This window comes from Ciconia boyciana, chromosome 9, assembly GCF_034638445.1.
Source record: "Ciconia boyciana chromosome 9, ASM3463844v1, whole genome shotgun sequence".
NCBI classification, from domain to species: Eukaryota; Metazoa; Chordata; class Aves; order Ciconiiformes; family Ciconiidae; genus Ciconia; species Ciconia boyciana.
In genome coordinates, this window is record NC_132942.1 from 24,623,316 (window position 1) to 24,643,096 (window position 19,781).

Genomic DNA, 19,781 nt, shown 5'->3' on the forward strand with positions numbered 1-19,781 from the left:
GGCTCCAGCTATGGGTGCTCATCCCCCAGGGCTGTCCTGGCTGCCACCAGTCCTCCTCCATGCCAAAGCACACAGATATTTTTTGCTTGTTCCTAAAACCAAGCAGGGAAACTGAGGCACGTGGCGCTGGCATCCTTTCCGGCCAGTCTCACTGCTTTTGGCTGGAATGGGTTGGGACAGGGGGGAGCATCCATGTTGTGGGGGTTAAACCTCCCCTGTGGGGCCAGGGTGCTGAGGCAGATGTCGCTTGTCCCCTCTCTCCTGTCCTAGGACTTCTTGGGCTCCATCTCATGCCTTTGGGGGAGGGAAACAGGGCTTTGGGGGTGTTTAATGAGGCACCAGCATCACTAGGGTTTGCTGGGCTCGGCTTCTTCAGGACAAGCCCTTGGTGCTGCCTGTGATGGATGCCCGGGGTATGGGCATCTCCTGCCCCTTCCTGCCCTCATGCTCCGCTCCCTCCCTGCAGGGACGGCACCAAACCAAGCACCAGCTTCAAGAGGGCATCAGCCTCCAACATCGACTACACGGAGCTGCTGCAGCACTTCGAGAAGGTGCAAAACAAGCACCTGGAAGCCCGGCACCAGCGAGCAGGGCGGGCAGAGCAGCTGGACCGGCGGGTGGTCCTCTGAGCATCCCCGCAGCAGCCGCGGGTGTGCACAGTTGCTGGGGCAGGGACCAGGGGACGCGGACCAGGGGACTGGGACACTGGTTGCTGGCCGCCAGAGGATGCAGCGGGTTTAATGGCAGAGGGAGATGGGTGAGCACTCGGCGTGGGGCTGGTTTTCCTCCCTGCTGTGTGTGTGGGTGGTGGGGGACCCTGAAGCTGTGCCCGACTTCTCCAATGGCGATGCAGGGACGTGGGGAAGGGTTGCAGGAGGAGAGAGCCAGGGGAAAGCACCTCGTCTTCTCTTGCAATAGGGCGAGGAAACTTCCCTTTGCTTTGCTAATGCTTTCCCCGTGACTGTCAGCTGAGCACCCAGCCTCCTGCCAGCGAGACCGGAGGGGAAGGGAAGACGGGAGCAACCCCTGGCCTCCCGCCCTGGAAAACAAGCACATGGGGCTGCCGGCCGCCTCTCGCCACCCCGGCTTCCACCCGCCAGCTCCAAGGCCGCGCTGGAGGCTGCCAGTGGCATCTCGCCCAGGGAGTCACCCTCCTGTGCGTGGCACTCGGTCCCCTCCCTGCGTCCATGCACCCTCCCCGAGCCCCCAGCTCTTGGCATGGATGGCAGCACAGCCTTAACTTCCAGCCGGCACCGGGGGCATGAGGGGTGGCGGAGACCCCCATCGTGCCCAGCCCCAGACTCAATTCTTTGTTCCTACATTAAGCTCCCCACAATAAAATAAACGAGCGATGCAGAGTAGGCTGTTCCTGGTAGCTGGGCTCCCCATCCTCATGGATCCAGCTCCAAGGGAAGCCAAAAACCCAGCAAGGGCAGGGGATGGCATGGAGCATCTTGCTCGACCCCGACCCCTGGGCTGGCCCAGTCCTGCCACGTTGGCTCACGGGCAAGCAGGGCTTCTCCGCCTGCTCCTCTTCCCAGCAGGAAAAAAAAAACCACCGCCGAAATTCTTCCAGGCCACGGTCATGAAACCGCAGTGCGGTGACAGGCATTTTCCTGGCCCGAGCAGCTGCCGGCACTGCCTTCGCCCTGTCCCACAGCACCGAGAGACTGTCACTGCCGGCACGTGCTGGGCTGCTGCAGTTCGGGGGGTTGCCGTTGCATCCCCAGTGTGTTTCAGGCCCTCACCTGATCCCAGGGAAAGGGGGGTTGGAGGAATTCGTGGAGTTTTTATGGCTCCTGGCCTGTTTACAGTGGAGCCGGGCTCTGGCAGCAGGTTCTCCAAACAGCCCCGCACCGGCGCTGCTTTGGCTGGGATAAAGACATTCCTGTCATTCCCGGGAAAGGGCTTTCCAAACCCGGTCACGGCAGGTTAATTTTAACAGCCAACCCTTTAGGATGGATGAGTGGTGGCTTCCCCAGCCTGCCGACTGATTGGGGTGCTGGGGGGTCCCTGTTGCCTGTCCCCAACCCCTGCCAGGACATGGCTGGCATGGGCCAGGGCTGCTGCCAGTCCCAGGGCTCTGCCCATCACTCCTGCTGGGTTCAATGCTGCTGAGCGGCCTCTTTCCACACCGAGGGACGGGGTTTATGGGGAGAAATTCCAGCCGGCTGCTGGAGCGCCGAGCCGTAATCATTTCCTTATGGGTGGCTCTTGACCAGCACCAGCCAGAGCAGCACAGTGCTGCCAGGGCAGCGCCGGCGGGGGATCGAGGCTACTTTTCTGGCAGGAGGGGGAATAGGCAGTTCAGGCGGAGCGCCTCGCCCCAACTGAGCATCATTTCACTGCCTGGTGCAGCTCAGTGCATGGGGGCTCAGCCCGGCCCCACAGATCCCAGGAGGCTGGGGATGGGGCCTTGGGATGGCTACAGGGAAGGGCTCGTCTGCTGGCAGGCCATGCATTTCCCACGGCTCTCCGGTAATCGAGTGCCGTAAGGCCTCTCAGAGCTGCTGTATAATCACCTTGGAGGGCAGTAAACCTGCACCAGGGCGGCTGCCCGCAGCAGGCCTAGGCATGTGCCTTCCCCGGGTAAGGAAGGCAGTGGGGGTCAAACAGCCCTTGGAGAGAGGCTAAACAGAGCCCTGGCCTGGAGGCAGCATCCCCCCAGCACCTCCAGGGATCTGGGGGCTGCCCCTGAGTATCCACTGCTGACCCCATGCCCAGCATCCCTGAGCGCACAAACAGGGCTCCCCACCCGACACCCCAAGAGCATCCCTGGGGGTTCCTCCGCTGCCCTGTGGCCAAACCCCACCAGCGGGGCTGCACCCCAGTCCCAGCATCCCCAAGCATCCCTCGGGGCTCCCTCCACTGCAGCCCTGGGGCTCCCGGAGCTGCTCCCCGACACTCCCCAGCAGCTGCCGGAGCGTCCCCGAGCACCACCGGGCCTGCCCCCCGCCCCGGCATCCCAGCGCATCCTCCGGGTGCCCGCTGCTGCCCCCCGAGCATCCCCCCGGCTCCCCGCCTCCGCCTCCCCCCTCGGCCCCGCGGCGGGCGGCGCATGTGCCGCGCAAGATCCCGCCCCGCTCCGCCCCCGCCGCCGCCGCGGGGCGCCGCTCTCCGCGCCCCACTCCGCGCCCGCTCCGCGCCCCGCTCCGCGCCCCGCTCCGCTCCGCTCCGCGCCGCGCCGCCGCCAGGGGGGCGGCCCAGGGGGGCGGCGGGTCCGCTCAGCCCCCGGGGAGGGGGGCGATGCGCCGCGCCGCGCCCCGCCCGGCCCCCCCGCCGCTCCGCCGCCCCGCCGCCGCCGCCGCCGCCGCCCGGGCGCCGCCCGCCCCCTGCCGCCGCTGAGCCTGGCCCGCCGCCGCGGCCTCCCCCGGCGGCGCCGCCCGCCCCGGGCTGCCGCAGCCCCGCGATGGAGACGGCGGAGAAGGAGTGCGGAGCCCTCGGCGGCCTCTTCCAAGCCATCATCAACGACATGAAGGTAGGGACCCCCACCCCGTTCCGCTGCCGTGACAGCGCTCCCCCCGCACCCCCCCGCCGGGCAGTCTCCGCTCCGCCGCTGCCGGTGCTGCGGGCACGCACCGGCCGGCATCGGGCCCCGCGGCGGGTACCGGGGCTCTGCATCAGCCCCGCGGCGGGTACCGGGGCTCCGCTGTCCAGCCCCGAGCTGGGTATCGCGGCCCCGTGTCGGGTGTTGGAGCCCTGCATCAGCCCCACGTCGGGTGTCGGAGCCCCGCGTCGGGCATCAGAGCCCGGCACTGGGTGTCGGAGCCCCACATCAGCCCCACGTCGGGTGTCGGAGCCCCACATCGGGCATCGGAGCCTGGCGTTGGCTGTCGGAGCCCCACATCGGGCATTGGAGCCCGGCACTGGGAGTCAGAGCCCCATATCAGCCCTATATTGGGCATTGGGGCCCCGCATTGGGCATCAGACCCCATGCTGGGGATCGCAGCCCCATATCGGCCCCATATCCATCACTGGGTACTGGAGCCCCATGTCGGGTATCACAGACCAGGCATCGCTGCCCCACGTCGGGTACCACTGGCCCTGCATTGGGCATTGCCGCCTGCTTGGGGCATCGCGTTGCCCCCGCCACCCTCCGCTCCCCCGCTTGGATTTCTGCCGGACCCACTTGGGTTTACACCAATGGAACAAAAAGGTCCCTCGGCTCCTCGATCCCATTTCCCAACCCAGGGAGGGGACATCGCCTCCACCCTCCCTGGGAGCAGGATGGGGCCATGTTTAAAAAAAAGCCTTTTTTTTGTTTGTTTTCATTTTAAAAGAATAACTAAAAAATGCTGGGGGTCATTTTTGCCTGGGGGCTGAGCAGGGAGGAGGGGACCAGCTGGGTTTCTTCATCTCGGGGGGCTGAAATTCCCGCTGTCGGCCCCAGCATTGGGGTTTAGCCCCAGTCGTTTTTGGGAGGCAAAAGCTCTCTTCCTCCTCCTCCTCCTCCTCCTCTTCCTCTCTTCTTGCTGCAGCCCAGTCCAGACAATGCTGTCATTGCCAAAGCAGGGGAGGGGGGGATAAAAAAAAAAAATAAAAGCCTTGCTGAGAAGGAGATTAACCCCTTCGAGGGGTGGTGGTGGCTCTGCGGGGCCAGACTCTGGCTCGGGGCTGGGAGAAACGCCCTCAAGGGAGAAAATCCCGGCTATCCCCAGGCGCCAGCCCCACAGCGGTGGTGGTCAGGGCTGGTGGGGAAGGGTGCTGGGGTGATCAGCCCCCCCAGACACCTTCAACCCAGCCACCCCTTCCTGGCAGCCCGGCTGAGCCCCACGTCCCCAGGGTAGAGGTGGGGGTAGCCCATGCCTCAGTTTCCCCATTTCCCCGCTGAGGCTGCAGGGGGGGATGAGCCAGCCCGGAGTCATCACCTCCCTGGCTGGTGCCAGCACCGCCATGCAGTGGCATGCCCAGCCCCACTGGGACATGGTCGGGCCAGCAGCCCCTCACCATGGTGTCGCACGCCAGCGTGCCTTAGGAGACCAGGCTGGATTCATTTTCATGCCATTTGTAGGTGGGAAAGATGAGAAAAAATAAGAAAAAAGAAGAAAAAAGCCCCACTGCGCTCAGCTCATACCCTGTGCAGCCCTGGCCCAGCCCCGGTGGCCCCTAAGGGCACATCATTTCTGTGCCTGTCCCTGTCCCCATCTCCCAGACACGTGCGTGTCCTGGCACAGGTGCTGGGGGACGGGGAAAAATAATCCCCTGCCCAAAGAGCTGACAGCATTCAACGGCAGCGATGTGCTTAGGATCCCATTTCTGGGACCCTGCGCTGGACACAGGCACAAAGGGACCTTATTTTGGTGGCGGGTGGCTTTTCGGCACCCATTGGCCTCCGTTGGGGAGGACTCAGGCAGTGAAGCCTGGTGGCAGTCCCCGAGCCGGCAGCGTCCCCAAGCTGTCTTCATTCCTGTTGCCTCTCTTCCAGCATACTTGGTGTCCCTGGGTGACCTTGGCATGTCCTTGTCCCTGTTGTCTTTGTCCCCATCCTCCTCCTGCCCAGCATCGCGGAGGGTTGGGGGCATCATGACTTGCCCCCTCATTTGCAGGGATCCTCTGCTCGCCCTTGCTGGGGTGGCTGGGGGAAGGTGGCCCTGGGACAGTGGCCCTGGCCTCCGGCAGTCCCCAGGGACTCACGGCCCTAAGCCAGGGCACTGCCACAAGTGGCACATGAAGTGGCATCCTCAAACCCCTTCTTTACAGACTCGTGAGGAAATGGGGGTTTTCATGGTCCCCAAAATCAACGCCGGGCTGGTCACGTGCCCCCTTGGTGCAAACCCTGTCAACAGAGGTGCCACCAAGCTGGGCTCATGGGGATGTGCAGTGACCCATGTCCTGCAAAGCCAGCTCCGGTGCCTGTATCCCAGCCTGGTGGCCACCCCAGGAGGGTTTGCAAGCTGCTGGTACTGCCATCAGATGGTGGCACCGGGATGGCATCACTGGGATGACAGCACCGGGACTGGCCTCACTAGGATAGCAGCACCAGCATGGCCTCGCCGGGATGGTAGCACCAGGACTGGCCTTGCTGGGATGGCTTTGCTGGGACGGTGGCACCGGGACCAGCCTCGCTGGGATGGCATCAGGATGGCCTCGCGGGGATGGTGGCACCTGGATAGCCTCACCGGGATGGTGGCACTGGGACTGGCTGTGCCAAGGCTGGCACTGGGATGGCCTCACCGAGACGGCACCAGGATTAACCTCACCAGGACAGCACTGTGACTGATCTCACTGGGATGGCCTCGCCGTATGGTGGCACCAGGATTAGCCTTGCTGGGATGGCACCAGGACTGGCCTTACTGGGATGGCACTGGAGCTGCCATTACTGGGACTGGCCACGCTGGGACTGCACCAGGATGGTCTTACTGGGACTGGCCTCTCCGAGACACTGCTGGGACTGGTCTTGCCGGAACTGGCCTCAGTGGGACAGCGCTGGGATGGCCTCGTTGGGACAGTGGCACCGGTACAGCCCTGGGATGGCCTCGCCACAAGAGCACTGGGACTGGTCTTGCTGGGATGGCCTCACCAGGATGGCATCAGGATCGCCTGGCCAGGATGGCCCCAGGGTAGCCTCACTGGGACAGCACCAGGGTGACCTCCCCAGCACCTGTGACCTGTCCGTGTCCCCACATGACCATCCTGTTCAGGGCTGGGGAGACCCCAGACCTCCCCTCCTGCCCCATTGGTCCTCGTGGGCTCAGGGGAGCTGGGGACTAGGGCTACCCACTGCGGGGCTGGAGCTCTCTATGATGGTGGTTTTGGCCATCGCTGCTTTGGGGGAGGCCGTGGGCTCTGGAGGGCTCTGCTCTGCTGCTGGCCAGGGTCTCAAAGCTTGCTTGTGCACCAGCTTCTTTCCTCCCCTCAAATTTCCAAACCCATAAGCTGCCTTCACCCCTTTGAGGAAGAGGAAGAGATCACCCAAAATCCTGAGGTCTCCACGGTCCACAATATTGCATGGCCAGACTGGAAGGGGAAAAACCCAGGAGGGGAAAGGGGTTGTGCTCAGCCTTTATTAGCCCTCAGAGAAGCCACACCTAGCCAGGCACGGCCACCGAGCTGCCCCATCTCTCTGGAACAGTGAAGGGGAGATTTGCCCTGCCCGGGGAGGGGACGCAAGGGGGCTCGGGGCTTGGGCTCTCAGTGTCACCTTCCCTCCTTGCAGAGCTCCTACCCCATCTGGGAAGATTTCAACTCGAAGGCCACCAAGCTGCACTCCCAGCTCAGGTGAGTGGCCAGGGGGGAATGGGGGGGACCCCCTCCCCACAGGCACATCGTGGGGTGCCCAGTGCCCGCTGAGCTGTCCCCTCGCTCTCTCTGCCCCAGGACCACGGTGCTGGCCGCAGTTGCCTTCCTGGATGCCTTCCAGAAAGTGGCCGACATGGCCACCAACACCCGAGGTAGGGTCCTCCCCGCCCAGGGGTGGGTGTCCTGGGGTTTGGCCGGGCCAGGGGATGGCTGGCGAATGTCCCCTGTGGGGTGTCCCCTGCCCACGTGGCTGGGGTGGACTTCAAGCAGAAACTCCACCATCCATGGAGATGTGTCCAACCTGTCCCCACGCCAAGGTGGAGCATCCCCTGGGAAGCAGGGTTGGAAAGATGGGGTGCAGCTGAGGCTGGGGAATGGCTGGGGTGGGCACCCATGTGGGTGCTGCTCCTCACCACCCATGCATGCCAGCCCCATCTTCTGGTAGGGCTACTTTTCTTGTAGGGAGATTTGGGGTGATGCAGCCCCATGCCGTGGTCCCCTGCACCCATCTCTGCTCCCCGGGATGCACCCAGGTATGGGGCTGAGCCGTCCTCCCAGTGCCCCTTGTCCCCTGCGCCCACCTGGGAGTTGCCCAGGGGTCCTGGCTGCTCTGGGGGGCTCCGGAGAAGAATTAGATGGAGGGAGATGCAGGAGCCCATGCTCGGCTGCTTCAGGGACAAACCCCAATCTGCCAGGGATGTGACATGAAGAGCTGAGGCTGCAGGTGGGGCATCCCCATGCTGCTATGAGGTGGGGGGCCAGACTCCCGGACCCTCTCTGAGTGCTCGCTGGCGGCAAGGAGCTGCTTCCCACCGCTTGGCTTCTGACAAGCAGATGGTCCTGGGCTGGTTTGCAGACTGGCGGCATCCAGGCCATCTGGAGCTGCACGGGAAGGAGGAGGAGGAGGAGGAGGACGAGGAGGAGGAGGAGGAGGCAGCAGCTTGAGCCGGGATCAGCTTTGCCTCCAAACCCACTAGCCCACTGTGCCAGGGGGATTAGGGTTCCCCTAGCTCCCTTCCAGCCCAGGCACTGAAAGCAAGGGAGGGGACATGGGCAGGATGCTGGAGACAGCTGATGACCACCACCACGGGAATCAGCATGACAGGGGCCACCCTGTAGTCCTGCACCAGGCAGTGGCATCTTGGGGACGCCCCTAGACTTCCCTGCTTTTTTCTTGGGGGGCTGGGAGACAGAGTGGCGGTGTGGGGAAACTGAGGCAGGGCACTGGGTGGGGGCCGGCTGGCGGCCTTGCATGCAGTGCATGAGCGCACGGGGGGAATCGGATTATGAGCAGCAGGAGCCGGGATAAGAGCATTAGGAGCAGGATTAGAATACCCCGGCGCAGGAGACGGCCCTTGGCCCACGGGCTCCCCTGTTTCCGCAGCACTGGGGGATGCCCAAAACTCCTGCAAAGGGTGGGAGGTGGCTCTGGAGGCTTTTTTTGGGGAGAGAAAGGCAGAATATCACTCACTAGCTTGCACCCAAGGATTTTGGATTGCTGCTTTTCCCGGGGTTTGCCAGCAGCACTGCCACCATGTGGCCATCCTTAGGCTTCAGAGTCAACAGCAGTTTCTCCAAAAAGGGATGCTCCTGCTTTCCATTGCTGGTCAATATGCCCCCAGGGAGCTCTGACTCCCTTTTTATATGCTTGGGATAGTGCCTGGAGGTGAGGGACACATCCGGCTGCCTGGCCTGAAGCCAGGGAGGGAAGCCGGTCCCGCAGTCTTTTGCTTCTGGCCAGCCAGTGTCTCAGTCCGTGCCTGGCTGTCTGCACGGTATCTCACCCCCACCCTTCCCTGCCCACCCCCAGCGCTGGATTTGTGACAAACCAGGAAAAAATGGGAGCAGAACAGGAGAAGGTTTTCATTTGAAGGGAAGGATTATTTAGTGCTTTATTTATTACTTAGTGGATGTTGATTTATTTATTTAGTGGGTTTATCGGGGGAAAAAGCAAGCCACCCCCAACCCAAAGTGTCCCCAAAGCCCAGAGCATCCCAGCACTAGTCGCCCCTGCCACGAGCCAGCCTGATCCCAGTATACAAACTGGGCTGAGACTGGTGTGGGGGTGTCCCCTGCCCCTCGTCAGCGGCGTTTCGCTCCCGCCAGGTGCCACCAGGGACATTGGCTCCGCGCTGACCCGGATGTGCATGCGGCACCGCAGCATTGAGGCCAAGCTCCGGCAGTTCACCAAGTAAGCACGCCTAGGGCATCAGTGACATGAGCTGGCCGGGCTCAGCCCTCCCTGTCTGAAGAAGGAGATGCTGGATGTCAGCTAGGCCCAGGGTAGGGGGCATGGCTGCCCCCCGGCTCCGGCGCTCTCCCACGCTTTTTACCTCTCTCTCCCTGCTCCAGCGCCCTCATGGAGAGCCTGATAAACCCTTTGCAGGACAGGATTGAGGACTGGAAGAAAACTGCCAACCAGCTCGACAAGGACCACGCGAAAGGTACGGGTGGGAAGGGCAGGGTCTGTGCCAGGGGGCTGCGCCGGTCGGCGGGGGGTCTCCTCTGACAGCACTTCTGTGCCCCCAGAGTACAAGCGAGCCCGCCACGAGATCAAGAAAAAATCCTCTGACACCCTCAAGCTCCAGAAAAAGGCTCGCAAAGGTGAGGGAGGGTCTTATGGGGGTGGGGGGTGCCCCTGCCAGCCCCTCCGTGGCACCCCTGGCCGGGGCAGGCATCCCAGGTGGGGCACCCTGGCTGCCTCGGGGATGGTAGGCACCAGGGGGTCCCGCTGCCCCCCCTGCAGAAAGGGGGGTGCCAGCACGGCCCGGAGGGGGTGGTGGGGAGGCGGGGGTGCGCACCCCGTCCCTCAGCCTCTTTTCACACGTTTTCTCTGTCTCCTCTCTTCCATCCCCTCCACATCCTTCCTGTAGAGCTACTTGGTAAGTGAACTGCTGGCCCCCCCCCAGCCCCCTCTCTGCCTCCTCATCTGCTCGCCCTCCCCCAGTCTCCCCTGGGCCGGGGCTGCCTCCGTCTGTCCGTCCATCCGTCCATCTGCTCCCTGCGCCACCCGCCCTGCTTTTAGCTTAGCTTAGCTTGCACCCCACATCCCGGGGCGATGCCAGCCCCATCGCGGTGGCACCCCTGTGGGTCCCCTGGTCCCAAGCAGCAGGGATGGGGACAGGGTGGTGAAGGAGCTCCCCCCTGGGGCTGCCATGGGGTGAGGGTGCTCCCGGACCCTCCTGGGGTATGGGCACGGGGAGGACCCTGTGGAACCTGCTGGGACATGAGGATGGGGTAATGTCTCCCAGCTGGAGTCTGGGGGTGGCATTGGCTTCGCCATGGGACCCCCAGCAGATTGGGAGGGGGGTGTCGGGGGAGCCCGGTGCTGATGGTACCCCATCTTGCAGGGAAGGGGGACTTGCAGCCCCAGCTGGACAATGCACTGCAGGACGTCAACGATATGTACCTGCTGCTGGAGGAGACGGAGAAGCAGGCAGTCCGCAAAGCCCTCATCGAGGAGCGGGGCCGCTTCTGCACCTTCATCACCTTCCTGCAGCCTGTGGTGGTGAGTGCCGGGGGCGGGGCGTTTGGGAGGTAGCTGCTGCCCGATGGGTGCTGATGCTTCCCCTTGTCTGGCTGCAGAACGGGGAGCTCACCATGCTGGGAGAGATCACCCACCTGCAGGGCATCATCGAGGACCTGGTGGTGCTCACCGCTGAGCCCCACAAGCTGCCCCCCGCCAGTGAGCAGGTCAGCGAGGGAACCAGGGGGAGACAGGGAAAAGGGGGACCTTTGGGGGGCTTAAACCCCATCCTTCCTGCAGGTGATCAAGGACCTGAAGGGCTCTGACTACAGCTGGTCCTACCAGACCCCCCCGTCCTCGCCCAGCAGCTCCAGCTCCCGCAAGTCCAGCATGTGCAGGTATGGTGGGGTGGGCTCCACGCCTAACCACTGCTGGGAAATCCAGCCCCCTTCGTTAACACCGGGGATGCTAATGATGGTTACGGCTTTTGGGGATGCTCATGAGGTGCATGTCGACCTCCACATGTCCATACGGCCAACTGGTTCCCAGTAATGTGGAGGAACTGGTCTTGGCGCACTGGGATGACTGCGGGGTTGGGGCTGGTGGACCTATGGGGCAGGATGGGTGCCTAGCACATGCCCCGTCCTCCAGGTTTTGGGGACGATGTGAGCTGTGCAGAGGGGTCTGGAGGCAAACGTCACCTTTGCCATGTGCCCCAGCCTATCCCCTGCCACTGGGGGACACCAGAAGGGAAAGGGATGCCCCAAAAGGACCACGTGCCTCAGTTTCCACAGGTTGGGGTGTGGGGCAGGGTGCTGGGCTTGCTGCCCAGGGACCCCACCACCTCTGATCCTCCGTCTTAAACTCTCTTTTCCTTCTTTTGTCCTCCCCGCTGGCATGTCCCCGTCCCCCGGTGCCCCCCCAGCAGCGTTAGCAGTGCCAAGGGTGGCATGGCATGGCCCGGCGGGGCTCAGACCTGCTCACCCAGTTCCACCTATCGCTACCGCAGCCTGGCACAGCCCCCCGCCGCCGCCACCCGCCTCTCCAGCGTCTCCTCCCATGACTCTGGCTTCATCTCCCAGGATGCCGCTTACTCCAAACCGCCTTCCCCCATGCCTTCGGACATCACCAGCCAGGTACAGGGAGGGGTCAGCGCCACCCACCCCTGTGCCTCAGTTTCCCCTTCTGTAGAATGGGTGGGTGCTGCTGGGTGCAACACAAGGGTCCGGTATGGAGGTGATGGGGCGCTCCAGGCATGTTTCCAGCTGCGTTGGCATCATGGGAGATAAATACTGGGAATATTGGGCGATGCCTGCCCTGCTCGGGGGAGCCATGGGCCACACTGCAGAGAAACCCCATCTGTGACCTCCAGGGATGGGGCACAGGTATCCCTGCCCCGTGCTAGGCGAACGGAGTATTTCCCAGTCACCTCAGCCCCGTAATACCCAGTTTGTGCCAGTTCCCCACCAGGCAGCATGGAGCAAAGCTTCCCCTTTGCCCTGCATCCTCCCCAGTGCCGAGGATGCTCCAGGACCCCTTGGGACCGCCCGGCACCCCCCGGGAGCTGCCGATCCCTCGTGCTGTCTGTGCTGCTGGGCTGCCCGGCACTGCCAGCACTGCCTGCCCATGCTAACTCAGCATCACCAACCTGGCAAGAGCCCCTGGGGATCCCAAGGCCATGGCTGCAGGGACCGTCCCCACTCCCCAGAATGACTGTTGGCTCTGCAGGGCTTGGGGTGAGCAGGGGGAAGGGTTGGGGCTGAGCACCCCAGCTTCACCAAGCCAGCACCTCCCCGGCTCTGCAGCCCCCACCACTGGGTCGGATCCTGCTCTCCTTCCTGCATCTGCTGCCATGGCGGGGGTGGGCTGGGGACCTTGGTTGGCTGGGGAAGCCGTGGGTGCTGCTCTAACCCAGGGCCGTGGCTCTGGCTGTGCTTGCTAACCACCTCTTCTCTCCCCCTCCGGCTCACGGCTTGGCCTCACGGCACGGCAGAAGTCCTCCAGCTCGGCATCCTCGGAGGCCTCTGAAACCTGCCAGTCGGTTAGCGAGTGCAGCTCCCCCACCTCGGTTAGTTCTTGCTCCGCCGCCGGGGCACGGGCAGGTGGCGGAAAGGTGAAGCCTTCATCACCAGCACCCTCCTCTTCCTCTCGTCCCCTCCCTGCTGCTGTCTCCCATCCCACCAGGGTTGCGTTTCACACGTGGGTCCCCCCCACACCTCATGGGGTTCAGCCCCCAGATCCCCCCATCCTGCCTCCCCATGGGGCAGAGCATCCCAGGCAGCACCCGTGGCTCAGGGGACATTGGTGCATGTCCCCTCCCACCCTGACCCACTGTCGGCTCGTGGCCCCGGTGTCCCTGGTGTCATCCCATGCCTTACCCATTGCAGGACTGGTCCAAGGCCAGCCCCTATGACCAGCCGGTGGTCCCCACCCTGCAGCGGCGCAAGGACCGTGTGGAGCACCTGCGGGAAGCTGAGATGGGCTCGCCTGCTGGCGGGTACCCAGGCATCGGCGGAGAGGATGCTCCCAGGCCCCGGATGTCACCAGCTACGATTGCCGCCAAGGTACTGGCTCCAGTGGGGCGAACATAGAGGTGGTGGGCTTTTGAGGGGCTCCTAGGAGAGGAGCCAGGGTGCTGATGGTGCCCCCTTGCCACAGCATGGGGAGGAGGTGTCCCCTGCCGCCAGCGACCTGGCCATGGTCTTGACCCGGGGGCTGAGCCTGGAGCACCAGAAGAGCAGCCGGGACTCGCTGCAGTACTCCAGCGGCTACAGCACGCAGACCACCACCCCCTCCTGCTCTGAGGACACCATCCCTTCCCAAGGTACCCGCTCCGCGGCAGCAAGGGGCACCTGGGGCCACCTGAAATGGCACCCAGAGTGGGGAAAGAGGACAGCAGAGGCTTTGGTGGTCCTGGGGCACATCTGTGTGTGCTGGGTGTCGTAGCATCAGGCTGTGGTCCGTCATATAGGGGCTAGTGGGGTGAAGATTTAATGTGTGTTGGGGGTTTGGTATGCGGCACAGGCATCGTGCCACGCAGTAACCACGGGGCTTCCTGGTTATTTGGGTGTTAGTTGGGTCTTGATGGCTACAGTTGTTCCGGGCAGTGCAATAACATGTAGCATCACGTGGGGTGTGGTTGGTGGTGGCTTGCGATGACATGTTTGTGCACAGTGGTTGGGTACAGGTGGAGACGGTGGCAGATGGTGGCTCATGGCAGCGGAGGTGGTGGTTAGAGATTGAGTAACCACCCTGTGTTGTGCTGTGATTGTGTTGGCATGGTGATGGCTGAGCCGGTTGTGAGCACATGATGGTGACAGTGGATGTTGGCTGTGATCACGCTGTGATGGCAGTGGTTGGGGTGGTTGTGATAGTGATGGTTGGGTTTGACTACGACTGTGTGGTGGTGATGGTTGAGGCCAGTTGTGATGGTCATGGCTGAGTTTGGTTGTGACCATGTTGTGCTGGCAGTGGCGGGAGCTGGTTGTGATCACATTGCAATGGTGACAGTTGGGTTTGGTTGTGATCTCAATGTGATGGTTGGGCTTGATTGATTGTGGTTGCCTTCTGATGGTGATGGTTGGGTTTGCTTGTGGTTGTTTTCTGATGGTGATGGTTGGGCTTGATGGTGAGCATGTTGTGCCAGCAATGGTTGGGGCCAGTTGGGATTGCGTTGCAATGGTGGTGGTTGAGTTTGGTTGCGGTTGCACTGCGACAGCAGTGGTTGAGGCTGGCTGTGACTGCATTGTGAAGGTGGTGGTTAGGCTTGGCAGTGCCAGCTGTGCCGCCCACCCAGCTGCGCTGACTGTGCTGCCCCCTCCCCAGGCTCTGACTACGACTGCTACTCGGTGAATGGTGACGTGGAGTGCGACCCGCAGAGTGACTTCGACAAGTCCTCCACCATCCCACGCAACAGCAACATCGCCCAGAACTACCGGCGGATGATCCAGACCAAGCGTCCTGCCTCCACTGCCGGGCTGCCCACCGGCACCAACCTACCGGCCAGCACCACCCCAGGGGTGGCCACCATCCGCCGCACACCCTCCACCAAGCCTTCAGTCCGCCGTACCCTCTCCAACGCTGGCCCCATCCCCATCCGACCCCCCATCGTCCCTGTGAAGACCCCCACTGTGCCCGACTCCCCCGGCTACGCTGGCCCCACACGGGTGGGCAGTGAAGAGTGTGTCTTCTATTCCGACGACACCTCGCCGAACCCCCTGGATTTTGCCAAAGCTTCGCCCAAGCGGCTGAGCCTTCCCAACACCGCCTGGGGTGGCGGTGCCATGGAGATCTCCGTCTACCCTGGGGCCGGCCAGCACCTCTCCACTGAGGAAGAGGAGGACCAACAGTTGGCTGCCAACCGGCACAGCTTGGTGGAGAAGATCGGCGAGCTGGTGGCTGGCGCTCATGCCCTGGGGGAAGGCCAGTTCCCCTTCCCCACCACCCTCACAGGGTCCGGCCCCAGCGAGGAGACCCCCGTGCCCCCCCCAGCGGCCTCCATGGACCCCCCAGCCGAAGACATGCTGGTGGCCATCCGGCGTGGGGTGCGCCTGCGCAGGACCGTCACCAACGACAGGTCGGCCCCGCGGATATCGTGATGACGCCCTGGCCAGCAGGGATGCGCCCACTGCGGTGGACAGACCCCCCAGGGGCACCCGCTGCACCTCCCCAGGAGCCCCCCCACCCGCCAGCACCCGCTGCCCCCCATCCCTCGCTGCCCCGCTTTCTGCTCCTCTGTCTCCTCCTTCCCTCCCCTCCCGGCCCTTTCCTTACATCTTTCCTTCACTTGTTCTCACTTTGGCTCTTTTTCTCCTCTTTTTCTATTTTTCTTTTCCTTTTTTTCTCCTTTTCTCTTTTCCTTCTTCTTTTCCTTCTTCTTTTCCTTCTTCTTTTCCTTCTTCTTTTCCTTCTTCTTTTCCTTCTTCTTTTCCTTCTTCTTTTCCTTCTTCTTTTCCTTCTTCTTTTCCTTCTTCTTTTCCTTCTTTTCCTTCTCTGCTTTCCTTCTTCTTTTTCTTCTTTTTCTTCTCTACTTTTCCTCTTTTTTCTTCCCTTTTTCTTCCCTTTTTCTTCTCTTCTTTTTCCTCCTTTTTTCCTCTTTTTCTCCTTTCCTTTTTTCTCTCTTTCCTTTTTTCCTTTTTCCCTCTCTTTTCCTTTTTCTCTTTTCCTTTTTCCCCTCTCTCTTTTCCTCTTCTCTCTCTGTTTCTCTTTTCTCTCTCTTTTCTCTCCCCCTCTCCCTCCCAAGGTGCAGGCGGGTGTCCCCAGCCCCAGCAGGAGGGGACGGTGCCAGCGGGGCCATGGCAGGAGCAGCACCAGGAGTGGGGGGGTCCCCGTCCCCGTCCCCCCACCAGCTGCCTGGTTGAGCACAGCTCAGCCCCATTTTGGGGGTCAGGAGCAGCAGGGAGGGGGCGGGGGGGAGAGAGGGTAGGGGGGCATGTGTGAGAGGGCGGGCGGGCAGAGGGGGACAGTACAGCCCCCTCCAATTTGGGGGGACACAGGGATGCAGTGGCTGAGGATGCCGAACCTCCTCTTTGCCCTCCCAGCGATCGCTGGGGACCCCCTCAGTCCCCCTAAACCCTCTCCCTCAGCACCCGCAGACCCTGTGCAGGGTCCTGCTGGGGGAGGGGTCCAGGGGTTTTCACCCAGACCCCCCCCCCCCCCCAAAGCAAAGCAGCTGATTTCTGCCTGTGGCTGGAGGAAAGCACAACCCCCCAGGACCCCCCACTGTACATAGCCCCCCGCCGCCCCGCTGTCTGTCACATCGCAGCCCCCCTTTCCCTCCCCCTTAGGAATAACGATTTAGTTCCCCCCCACACCCCTTCTGCCCAGAACCGCTGATGCCAAGTGACAAATGTTTGGGTTTGGGGGAGGGGACGGGTCTCTTATTTTGTACAGAAAACAAAAATTCCTTGGAAAAGAAAAAAAAAAACCAACCTGTCTTTCAACTGAAGTAACGTTTCAGGTGCTGTTGTTAACTTGGTCCTTTTTTTTTTTAATTTATTTCCCCTCCGTGCTCCCGCCTCTGCCGCCGCTTCCCCCCTCCCATCTCTCCACCAGGTTTCTTTCTCTTTCTTTCATTCCCTTTTTTCTTTTAAATTTTTTTTTTTTGGTGGTAATTCCCCTCTTTCCTACCCGCCCCCCTGATTTTCATAGTCACTGCTACAAGTAACGAATGCACTGTGAAGATTCCAGTATTAATAAAGGTTGTACTGTAATTAATAACCTCGCCTGCGGTCCTGTGGATGTGCTGGTACCCTGGGGTCACCCCAGTAGTGGGGGACAAGCGGCAAGGTCCCATCGCCCCTTTGGGGTGCCCATGGCTGGGGGGGCGGGTGCTGGGGGGTGCAGGGGAGGTGATGGGTGACTCCCGCGATGCAGAAGACCATCCCTCTGCCCTTCCCCTCTGGGAAAGGGGGTGCAGGCGGTGCCCCCTCCACCCCTCCCGGCTGCACCCGCAGCACCGCCTCCCGCACGGCCAGCAGGACGGGCTGCCAGACCCGCCGGGGCGGCACAACCGGCTGCGGCGGCTGGCGGGGATGGAGGGACCGGGCGCGGGCAGCGTCCTGCTGACCGGCTGCGACGGGGGGCTCGGCCTGGCGCTGCTGAAGGGCTTGCTGGAGCAGCCCAGCCCCCCCCGGCACCTCTTCGCCGCTTGCCTGGACCCCCAGGGGAAGGTAGGGAGGGCGCGGGGGGCGGACGGGGGTCAGCCCCGGGACGGGCTGGGAAACGCAGGGCCTGGGGGTGCCAGCATCCCCACCTGCCTTTGGGGGGCTGAGCGTCCGCACCCCGCACTGCGACTGGGCATGGAAGAATACGTATGTTTATACATATTTAAATTTTTTGCTACTCTTGGCATAGATAAGTGCATGGCGGGGGGTGCCGGGGGGGCGGGGAGGGGAGTTGCCGGCAGCCCCCGCACCAGGGGCATCGCTGCCGGGGGCTTTGAAGCCGCCGGGGGCTTTGAAACCGCCGAGGGCTCAGCCGGGTGCAGAGAAGCAGCGACTCGCCCTGAAACTCTCCCACTGGGGCTTGTCAAGACCTGTCAGCCATGGCACGCGGGGCTGCCCGGTTCCCACCCCGGCATGGCATAGGGCCACCCCTGCCGAGCCCCTCCACCTGACACACACCTCCCCCTCCCCTTCTCTGTGTAGGCTATCAACGAGGTGGCTTTGGGGTGCCCCAACGTTGTGGTCCTGCCTCTAGGTAGGTGCTGGGGCGGGAAGGGGATATAGCCTCTCGGGATTTAATGGTACCCGTGGGTGGCTCCAGGAAATGCCACCCAAGCAGGCACATCCCTCGGTTTGGCTCAGCCCAACCAGGCCACTGCTGGGACCAGGGTGCTTGGCGGCCAGGAGCTGTCTCCCACCATGTCCTACGGCATCTTGCCTGGGACATGGCCCCCAGCCTGTCCCCAAGCCCTCCTGTCCCCTTGCAGATGTGACAGACCCCAACAGCATCAAGGCAGCGGTCAGGAAGGTGCAGGAGGAGGTGGGAAGTGCCGGTCTCAACCTCCTGATCAACAACGCCAGCACCATGCGCCACAGCACACTGGCCACCGAGACGGCGGAGAACATGACCCTTGTCTACACCACCAACACCATCGGACCCCTGCAGACAAGCCAGGTGAGGCCACTCACACCCCCTGTCCCAAATACTTGGGGGGGGGGGAGTAGTGATGCCTGAGCGCCTGTCCCCCGCAGGCGTTCCTACCCCTGCTGAAGGAGGCATCAGAGGCCGAAGGGCAGCATGGGATGAGCTGCAGGAGAGCTGCCATCGTCAACATCTCCAGCATCCTGGGTTCCATCGAGGTGGTGGAGGCTTGGGAGGAGCGGCAGGACGTCTGCTACCGCTGCAGCAAGGTACCACCGCCAGGACAAGAGGGAGGAATTTGGGTGGGGTCTCCTTCTGTGGGATCCCCCGCCTCTGGCCATGGCAGTGCCACCCCATGACAGTGGTGGTTGTGCCCCCAGGCTGCTCTGAACATGCTCACCAAGTGCCTGGCCCTGGAGTACGGGGGCAGCGGGATCCTCTGTGTGTCTGTGGACCCCGGCTGTGTGACACCTCCCTTGGGACGGGGGACGGTGAGTGACAGGAGATGCATGGCCACCCTGGCTCAACAAAGTTCCACAGGCAACCCTTCCTGGGGCATCCCTTCCCATGGACATCCCTTCCCTGGGGGCATCCCTTCCCACTGGCATCCCTTCCCTGGGGGCATCCCTTCCCATGGACATCCCTTCCTCGGGGGTATCCCTTCCCACGGGCATCCCTTCCCAGGGGCATCCTCTCCTGTGGATATCCCTTCCTGTGGGCATCCCAGGCATCCCATCCCATGGACATCCCTTCCCACTGGGATCCCTTCCTGGGTGCATCCCCTCCTGGATGCACCCACAGGCCCTTATGCAGCCCCTCTGTCCCAGGGGAGCTGTGCCACTGCAGCAAAGGGCCAACTCCAGCCTCTCCCCTAAACCATCCCGTTTCCTCCCTTTTTGTTATTTCACCTCCCATCCCAATCGCGTGTCAGCAGAGGGCACCCCGGCCCCACGCTCGGCTCCGGCAGGAGCTGCATCCCGGGTACTGCCTCCCCAGCACCCCACGCACCCCGGGGCCATCATCATTCCAAATTGGTCTTCGCCTCTGACCGTGTCAAGGGGAGGCAGGCGAGGTTGGAGATGAGCAGCCTCTTGCAGTGTAGCCAGGCAGGGCTTACCCCCACACTGGCTTGCAGAGTGAACAAATGAATCACTTTTTTAATTAGGAACTGTAAAATTAACCTCCATCCTTATAGCACCCAAATTAGGGATGATTAATCTGTGCAAAGCTGCATCCCTTGCCTGCTAGAGCATCTCCAGCCTCTCCCAACCTGCCCCAGCTGCAGCTGGCATCCCACTGCTCCCAGAGCTGGTGGTGCCGGGAAGAGGTTTTTGGCTGATTTTTTTTTCCCTGTGCCCTTGAGTCTGGCAGGGCCCGGTGACAGTGGAGGAGAGCGTGCGGGGCATTCTGCGGCTGCTAGCCCAGCTCTCAGACACCAGCAATGGCACTTTCTGGGACTGGAGAGGGCAGAGCCTGCCCTGGTGAGAGC

General features: G+C 62.6%; 3 protein-coding genes across 14 annotated transcripts in view; all 3 read left to right on the plus strand.

The window, feature by feature from the left end:
• VAC14 (VAC14 component of PIKFYVE complex) overlaps positions 1 to 1,361 on the plus strand; it is a 66,528-nt gene extending 65,167 nt beyond the window's left edge. For all 3 annotated transcript variants that reach the window (XM_072872529.1, XM_072872530.1, XM_072872531.1), the window contains one exon: positions 467 to 1,361. In XM_072872529.1, coding sequence (XP_072728630.1) covers positions 467 to 629 — 163 coding nt within the window. In that variant the 3' untranslated portion in view covers positions 630 to 1,361. The remainder of the gene's footprint in view (positions 1 to 466) is intronic.
• A 1,942-nt stretch (positions 1,362 to 3,303) lies between these two features.
• Positions 3,304 to 16,119, plus strand: MTSS2 (MTSS I-BAR domain containing 2). 10 transcript variants are annotated; one of them, XM_072872615.1, is made up of 15 exons: positions 3,304 to 3,478; positions 7,157 to 7,218; positions 7,318 to 7,391; positions 9,346 to 9,430; positions 9,592 to 9,683; positions 9,769 to 9,843; positions 10,053 to 10,121; positions 10,590 to 10,747; positions 10,825 to 10,932; positions 11,006 to 11,103; positions 11,631 to 11,841; positions 12,699 to 12,773; positions 13,093 to 13,269; positions 13,364 to 13,529; positions 14,531 to 16,119. In XM_072872615.1, exons 1-15 carry the CDS (start codon positions 3,410 to 3,412, stop codon positions 15,301 to 15,303), a joined length of 2,292 nt encoding a protein of 763 aa, XP_072728716.1. In that variant the 5' UTR covers positions 3,304 to 3,409; the 3' UTR covers positions 15,304 to 16,119. The 10 variants fall into 10 exon arrangements, with proteins under 10 accessions (XP_072728716.1, XP_072728717.1, XP_072728722.1 ...); XM_072872616.1 differs by having other exon boundaries at positions 11,634 to 11,841; XM_072872621.1 differs by having other exon boundaries at positions 11,715 to 11,841.
• A 1,119-nt stretch (positions 16,120 to 17,238) lies between these two features.
• Positions 17,239 to 19,777, plus strand: LOC140656754 (C-signal-like). The gene is made up of 6 exons (XM_072872830.1): positions 17,239 to 17,376; positions 17,854 to 17,905; positions 18,138 to 18,325; positions 18,403 to 18,561; positions 18,673 to 18,783; positions 19,664 to 19,777. The coding sequence occupies exons 1-6, from the start codon at positions 17,239 to 17,241 to the stop codon at positions 19,775 to 19,777; spliced, it is 762 nt and encodes a 253-aa protein (XP_072728931.1).
• The last annotated feature ends 4 nt before the right edge of the window (positions 19,778 to 19,781 follow it).